Source organism: Triticum aestivum, chromosome 5B (genome assembly GCF_018294505.1).
Source record: "Triticum aestivum cultivar Chinese Spring chromosome 5B, IWGSC CS RefSeq v2.1, whole genome shotgun sequence".
In the NCBI taxonomy this organism is placed as follows: Eukaryota; Viridiplantae; Streptophyta; class Magnoliopsida; order Poales; family Poaceae; genus Triticum; species Triticum aestivum.
The window spans coordinates 504,992,015-505,000,161 of NC_057807.1; the positions used below are offsets into that span (position 1 = coordinate 504,992,015).

Here is an 8,147-nt window from a genome sequence, read left to right on the forward strand (position 1 = left end):
TTTATAGGTAGCCGAGTTGAGTTCTTATTTGGGGAGTCATTGCGATTGAAGAACACAGATGTGCTATGTCACCTCTTCGTTCGTTATGCACTTGAAGAGCTTCCGTCCATTGCGCCGAATCTTGAAACTCTTACCATATGTTCATGGAATGAGGTATATTCCAAACACTTTTGTGGTTATTACGCATAGAGCAGTAGTGGTACTTTGGAATGTTATTAACATGTGGTATCTTTATGCAGGTGGTCAATACAACACTGACGCTCTCACCTTGCAAGTTCCTCTATCTGAAATACTTGAGCATTTATATTAGTGGGTCTTGCGATTGTTTGTCTCTGGTTTATTTTCTTGATGCTGCTCCGTCCTTGGAGACATTCAAACTGCGCGTAAGTCACTGTTCACCCTGCAAATATATTTTTGGATGCACTCATTCTACATATATAACAAGTCTCTGTGGCCAAATCATTAATTCAAGTATTTAAACCATTCTTTTTATCTTCAGGTACCGAAACAGCTACAATCCATAGATGAATTGCTTTCTGAAGACTCCTCGCATCTAAGGCAGATTCCAGGATACCACCATGACAAGCTCCGGAGAGTGAACATCTGTAGGTTCCCCTCTTCAAACAGCATGGTTGAGTTGACGTCCCATATTCTGGAAAATTCAGCATCACTCGAGTGCCTTACGTTAGACACCACCAATGGTAATTTCAGGTGTTCTGATGATCAATCTGCTAAATGCTCCTGCTTGAATAGACACATGGAAGCCCATAAAGCAGCCTTGATAATCGAAAGATACATCAAGGGGAAAGTTCCCTCTACAGTTCAGCTAGATGTGGTGGATCCTTGCAGCCGGTGCCATGATGTTGAACTTTGCAATGTTTATCATTGATTTATCATGTGTTTGAACGGTCTAAGTTCTGTGATCTGTAGTGGGATGTACGTTATTTCTTAATGTATCACTATGTGCAGTGTTTAGCTCTGCAATATTTCAAGGCAATTGCTTAAAGTTTGACCTCTCATAAATCAAGACATTTTCGTAATTGTTTGCTTTGCACATGTATATTTTTTTAATCGTACCGACCATGTATGCTTAGGGCATCTCCAACGGCAAACCACAATGGACGTCCCTACTTGTTCGTGGACACATTTGACGTGTCCGGGGACATCCGCAGGGAGTGCGGGTACATAATGGTAAACCTCTAATAAGTAGAGGTGTCCAGACATTCAAACATAGTTTGGGCGTAAAACATCAAGCATAGTTCAAATTAACTATGCATAAAACTTAACTAATGTAAAAAGAACATAAAACTTCACTAAAAACTCTAAATCTACCTAACGAACCGAAGCCAGATCTCGAATGTCGTAGGCCTATCGCGACGGTATCCTTCCTGGGATGCGGTGGCATGCTCGTGGACGAGCGCCTCAGCCTGGGCGGCGCACTCCTACGCCTGCTGACCGACCTTGCGCTCAAGGACAGTCCTGGCTCTTCTCTCTAAGAACCTCGCTGTTCCTTTGCTTGTTAAGCTTGGAAAGTGATCTCTGACTGAAATGTTTGAATGCTTCGTGTCCATGGACCGTGGCTAAGTGAAACTAACTAAATAAATTGCTTTGAATGTGGTCGCTTCCGCTGCCTTATTTAGGGTGTACTATTTTGAATCTGAGTAATGGTATGTGCTTCCATGGAGCACTGTCGCGGGTTTTTGGAGCACTTTGAAGCTCGTCAAAGACGTGGAAACGAATGGCCGCGAGCTATTTTCTTCAGCAGAAAAAAATAAATAAATGAGTACTTTTGGGTTCAATCAAACTTTGTACTACCGATAACATCTTTGAAAAAGCATTAATTGCAGCTATATATTCCTATCGGAAAGTAATCGCCCCCTTTCTTCTCCTTCAAATTTTCGAGGACTAAGGAGCAACTTTCATAATTTTGTGCATGGTATTTCAAGAAATGACAAGAGGCTTTCATAATCTTACAGTTTCTGAATAATGCCATCGGCTTTCGGAAGAAGTTTCATCAATGTACCTCACTTTTAGAAATTAAGAAGAGGATTTTCAGAAAGAAGCACAGCGATAACTTTGCACTAGTTGATATACTACCTTTTCACTAAAATAGATATCTAGTACTATTCTCTCATATGGTACAAAACTTCAATTTTTCTTAACAAAAAACAAAGGGGAACTGGGATCTAAATGTAGCCTGTCAGCCCCAACATTTCAACTTTCCAACACATGAATCACAACTTTCAACAACAACAACAAAAACTAAAAAACTGAGATGGAGTAGATCTTGGGCCTGACAGACTGCATTGCATTGGCTCTCCCTGGTTGCAGCACTCATGAAGGAAGTATACTCAAACAAACAAAGCGTAGATCAAAACTATACTACAATCAGGTCCCAAAATTTCCATGCTCATTACTCCCTCCGTTCCTAAATATAAGTCTTTCTAGAAATTTCATTACAAACTACATACAGATGTATATAGACATATTTTAGAGTGTAGATTCACTCATTTTGCTCCGTATGTAGTTCATAATGGAATCTCTAAAAAGACGTATATTTAGGAACAGAGGTACTACTAGGGAAAGAATTAAATGTCTACACATGGTAGCTAGATGATTTGTTTATCTGTAGGATGCACAGAATGACACGTATATTTCTCACAAGGCTGTAAGAACAAGTTCCTCTATGTGGCCACAGTCAACAAATGAAACCACTACAAAAATGTAAACAAACAGCAGTAAAAAGCTGTCTGGAACACATACACGAAGAACTATACAGAAAGACAGTGTAAGACTCGTCTATTCATGTGGCTGGAGACAGCTTCCACTGGATTACTGGTTCGGTCACTGCGTCGCAGGAGCTGGAAACATTTCTGACAGGGCCTTGATTATTTTTTCCACCTGAAACATCGTCTGCATCGGCATTCTCTTCGACGAAAGCTCCCGCAGCCGCTCCTTGAAATCCTCCACGTTCTTCACCTTCAGCTTACCCACATCCCTCTCAGTAATGACAAAGATCAAGGAGATCGCAGAGTGGATGCCCTGAGAGGTCACCATTCCACCAGCATCTTCCTCCATGACGATATTCACCAATTCCATAGCCTTGTCACAGATCATGTCCAGCGCCTCTGGAGATTTTGGTAGACGGTTGAGCAGGAGCAGGAACTCATCAGTGGCCATGAAGCATTCCAGCAGCTTATCAGGCACGTCACTAACAGCAGCTGATAACTTGGCCTCCTCATCTGCACAGAGTGCAAGGATTGCAGCACCAGTCTCCTTCCTTAGTACAACATCCTCAATCTTGAGTAGACCACTGAGCATTTTCATTCCCCCTATTGTCACCATTCTTTTCCTGAACACATCAAACTCTGACAGTGTTGCAATTATAGAAGCTACCATGGCCAACAATGATGCTGAAAGTCCAAGCTTTCCTGCCCTCTCGACGACATTCTTTAGAACAGCTGGTACTTCATTCTGACAGGCTAGGATCTCCCTGTTGGGCCTGTGCATGGACAAATTATGGATTAATGAGATCCTCAGCGCCTCAATATCAGCTGACCATACATTCATCCATTGCTTCCTAAGATCCATCAGCAGTGGGGTCAGCTCTGGCCACTTGGCAAGGCAAGGTTGCATTCCCTTGGATGTTTTGGACATTAGATTGAGCATCCGCAAGGCCTCTTTCTGCCGTACTGAATGCCCTGAGAACAGTTCTAGGATCTCTTGAATTTCATCCTCTGCAGGTGGCACCAAGGGGAGCGAGCGTCCAATGCTGGAGCGGGCAAGGTTAGAGTGGTCGAGGCACCACTCAGCAATCATGTCATGGAGGAGGTGGTTTGGAGCAGTGAGTGAGTGGGGCAAGGAGTGACCAGTAACAGGGCAGGTATTTTTCTGTGCAAGGGACCACTGTTGGCATGATTTATCAACAGTCTGCAATCAAGCAAAGCAAAACGTGGTTACTGGGTCAATCTAAACCATGGGAGTGTTCCAGAAGAAGCAAAAAACACTGTGAATAAATTTATTATAATAATTGATCATGACCACTAATGACCAACCTTAGCATTCTGGAACAAGAAAAGGACATAATACAGCTTACATAAAACCTACACCCATGCGACCATCCGATGAATGTAAGCACAGCATGTCAGTTTCACTTTCAACTTATCCGTGGGACATAGTATTTCCTTGGAAGAAAATGGCGAAAAAAGATACATAGCATAAACATCAACTCGAAAAGGAAAACAAGAAAAAGCCTGCTGATTTTTGGTCCCAGGTTTCTACTTTTCAGAAACAGTATGTCATAGTGCGTCAATAACTACTGATTACATCCCAAGATAACCATATAAACCTACAGCACAAGGGAAACATATATTATATTTAACAGCTTACGAATATCAAACCTGGCCAACTAGCTTAACCTAAGTACATCTGAGGCGATTCGAACTGCTACATACAGCAGGAAGTGCGGGTTATTTTATTATGATCCAGGAGAATGTCAACTTGTACCTTTTTCTTTCAATGCCCGATCTATTTGGTTATTCATTAACTATGAACAATGTGATGCAATTCAAGAGGAAAGTCCATCGATAATCGAACTACTCAGTGGCTAAAAAGGGAATCTCATGTAAAGGAGTCTCAACTTACATTTAACTAGCCAAGTCAGAGGAGAGAACTGCATGATACTGTTAATAGTACTGGAAAGTTAATCCTGGTTGTGGATAGCTGTTATCGCTGCCCATTATTTATAATTTATGACAAATTAGCAATAATATTTCATTGGCTAGTGATGGTGAGTAGAGAAATTTGGCAGAACAGGAAACATCCAGCAGAAAACAGTAAATACATTTTTTATGAAAGGAAGCAATGGCGAGAGCTTGTGACTTACATATCCAGAAGCCAATATAATAGGATCTTTCATTACTCGTCCAAGCAGTGGATCGCCCTAACAACACAGCATAATTCTATAATCAGTATTGGTGAAGATGTTGAAATGGAGCAATAAATTTGATTGCATACAAGAGAGACGGCTTAATCAATTTGATCGAATGCTACTGTTACACATGAATACATGATGCTACTGGACTTGAACCGAGAAGAAAATTTTACCCATATTCTAATAGTTCTTACAAATGAAGAAAAGAACACCATGATGCTACTGGCTTAATCGATTTGATTGAATGCTACTGTTTCTTCCGGAATAGCACGAGAGATTTTCCACTGAGACTTTTTAGTTTTGAACTTTTTAAAATACTTTTTCCACTGACCACTTGACCAGTGGACACCATGTAGCATTTTGTTGCGCAAATGCTAGAAGAGCAGTGCTATGGGGACGATAAAGTTTGGACGACTTGTGCACGACGGTTAAATCCAGCCGAAGAATGTCGAGCACAGCCCAGCAGCGGCCGCTGGATCCCTCGATCGTGCAGTTATCGTCCAAACACTGTCGTGTGTGAAGCATTTTCGATGCTAGAAACAGCAACAGCAAGAAACAAAGAAAAGAGCCACAAAAACTAGAAATTCTTACACGGAGATAAAAGAATCCGAGCAACAGCAAGAAACAAAGAAGAAACGAGAGGGGGCAGAACAAGACATGAGCTTCGATTAGAAACAGAGTTGGAAGCCAAGAATCAGAGACGGTGGCAGGCACTTACATCGCTATGAGGCCATTTGGTAGCGAAATCGCGAGGGAGTTTCGGTGGCCCCGATGTCTTCTTGTGGGAGAGGTCCATGAGGCCGGTCATTGCCTTCTCCATCTCGGCGAACGCTGCCTGCCCTTGGTCTTCGTCGTCGGCCGCGGCATCCTCCTGGATCTTCGCCAACGCAGCCATTGCCATATCCATCTCGTCGAACGCTGCCTGCCCTTGGGCTTGGTCGTCGGCCGCGGCACCCTCCTGGATCTTCGCCAACGCAGTTTGCATCATGGCGGCGAACTCAGACCGCGTGCGGGCGACCTCTACAGGCTGCTGCTCCGACCTGGCTTCATCACCGGTCCCAGTTCTTGCCGCCGCCACGGCCGCCGACTCCGACGTGCCGGTGGCCTCAGCTACCGTGTCCTGCCCGTGCGGGGTTCCTGCTGCTGACCTCGCGGAGGGTTTCTTGCTGATGCCAAGAACCTTCCTAGCCGCCTGCCGCGCTCGCGGCCAGAATCTTGACCGCGATGATGCCGGGGCGGAGGTGGAGTGGGAGAGGGAGGAGCTCCCTTGTCCGGCCTCGGCGCGCTGCATGGCCCTGGCGTCGTCTATCTCCCGCTGGACACTGGAAAGCAGCCGTTGTTCCAAGGTGGCGGCCGCCGGCCTCCTGGAGCTCTGGGAGGGTGGCGGTGGCCTCTGTCCAGGCCCAGGAGCAAGTGCAAGAGGCGCGCTTGCTCCGCCTCTGTTTCTCCTCCCTGACATGGCCGCTTCTTGGTTTCTTGCGCGGCGGTGGATTGCCTGGCTTCTGCTTGCGATGGGCGATGGCTTCTTGTTTTGAGTTTGGGAGGGAAGGTGTGATCTGAATTCTGAAGTGGTGGTAGTTATATAGGGGATGGTATTGGAGGGGAGACGGGCTGGCCTTTTTATAGTCTCGACACCATGTGGTTGGGTGTCTCCGGTCTGGGGGCAAAGACTCCCAATGCTGTGCAAACTTCTGTTACTCTTTCTGTTTCTGTTGGCACTTGGGAATGTCATTGTAGGTCTGATGAAACCATCTGTTGATAAACTTGCGTGACTGATAGAAGATGATCACTGACGCTGGATACACATGTCTGTCTGCAGAACGAACCATCTTGGCCAAATGCAACGCTCTCGAGCCACCAAGAAGAGCCCAGCACTCCTTCACTCCGTGGCGACAACATGCGCGTCTTCTGTCAAGCATTCCTTCGAGCTGAGCATCATCTCCCAACTCACTAATGGCCAAACCTTTGCAATTGATCCAGTCCTATGTACTGCATAGGAAGCTGCTTGTGTCAACCAGCCAATTCAATAGTAACTCCAGCTGCTATCTGTCCGTGTAAAACAGCCACTGGATACATACATGTCTGCAGCACGAACCAGCCGTGCATGCGCGCCTCATGCCTCATGTCAAGCATGCCGTCGAGCTGAGCATTGTCTCCCAACTCGCCAATGCCAGGAATTTGCATTGATTTCTCAAGTGCTTCAGCACGCTTCTCCTCTGCTGGGCATTTTATCGAACAGAGCCAGCGCCCAGAAAGCCAGAACTGCCCCTTCCTTGTCTGGCATTTCGTCGAACACATGCCCCTCGCTGGCAGGACCAGACACCACTGCACAAGGAAGCGGGGGTGCCCGGTTCGGCGCTGACCCCGTGGCCGTGGCCGCCATGTGCGCCGCCACTCGAGCAGTGGCTCGACCTAAACCTTGCTCTTGCGGAGTTGCGGTCCCGCCGCAGATCGACGCGGCGCCGGTCCGTCGATGCTGGCGGGGAAACACGGGAAGGACATGGGCGAGGCGGAGGAGGGCAGGAAGGGAGGGAGGATCGGCGGAGCTGCGCCGTGGCTCGTGGGGATCGGGAGAGGCTCCAAGGAGCAACGGTGACGGTGGGAAGCAACGGCACGGGAGAGCCGGAGAGCCGGAGCATCACTGAAGGAGCGTCCGCACGGGAGGTGCTCGGCTGTTTGAAGCACTTCAGGTCAGGATTAGACGAGTGGAGTAGATTCTTTCTTTCTTTGTGGAATGGGTTTACATACACCAACGGGTAGATTATTTCTGGATTTGCTCACGCAAGTTGTCGACTACTCCCTCCTTTCCGAATTACTTGTCACACATATGGATGTATCTAGATGTATTTTTGTTCTAGATACATCCATTTCGGCGACGAGTAATTTGGAACGGATGGAGTAGTTCCACTTCCACATCGCCGGAGTGGGTCACACGTAGAATGCCACACCACCTTTTGCTTTTTGCGGGTAATGCCACACCACCTCGACCATCATGGTTTAAACTAGGAATGAATTCAAATGGTAAAAATGGTTTAAACTTGAAAAAGTTTATATGCAGATTTTAGCAGTTTCAAAATCCAGGAGATTCCAATTATTTTGATAAACTAATTAAGCATAACAAAAACAAATAGGTAAACCAGCCAGGAAAAGGCGGAAGGGATATGACCAGTGGCAGGCGGCCGAGGAGGATCAATGAGAAGAAGAAGAAATTAAA

The 8,147-nt window shown here is 45.9% G+C and overlaps 1 protein-coding gene across 1 annotated transcript; it reads right to left on the reverse strand.

Annotated features, from left to right (window-relative positions):
• Positions 1–2,615: 2,615 nt before the first annotated feature.
• On the reverse strand, positions 2,616–7,646 carry LOC123112798 (U-box domain-containing protein 73). The gene is made up of 3 exons (XM_044533892.1): positions 5,652–7,646; positions 4,886–4,942; positions 2,616–3,930 (listed from the first exon to the last, which is right to left on the reverse strand). The coding sequence occupies exons 1-3, from the start codon at positions 6,663–6,665 to the stop codon at positions 2,845–2,847; spliced, it is 2,157 nt and encodes a 718-aa protein (XP_044389827.1). The 5' UTR covers positions 6,666–7,646; the 3' UTR covers positions 2,616–2,844.
• Between the last annotated feature and the right edge of the window lie 501 nt (positions 7,647–8,147).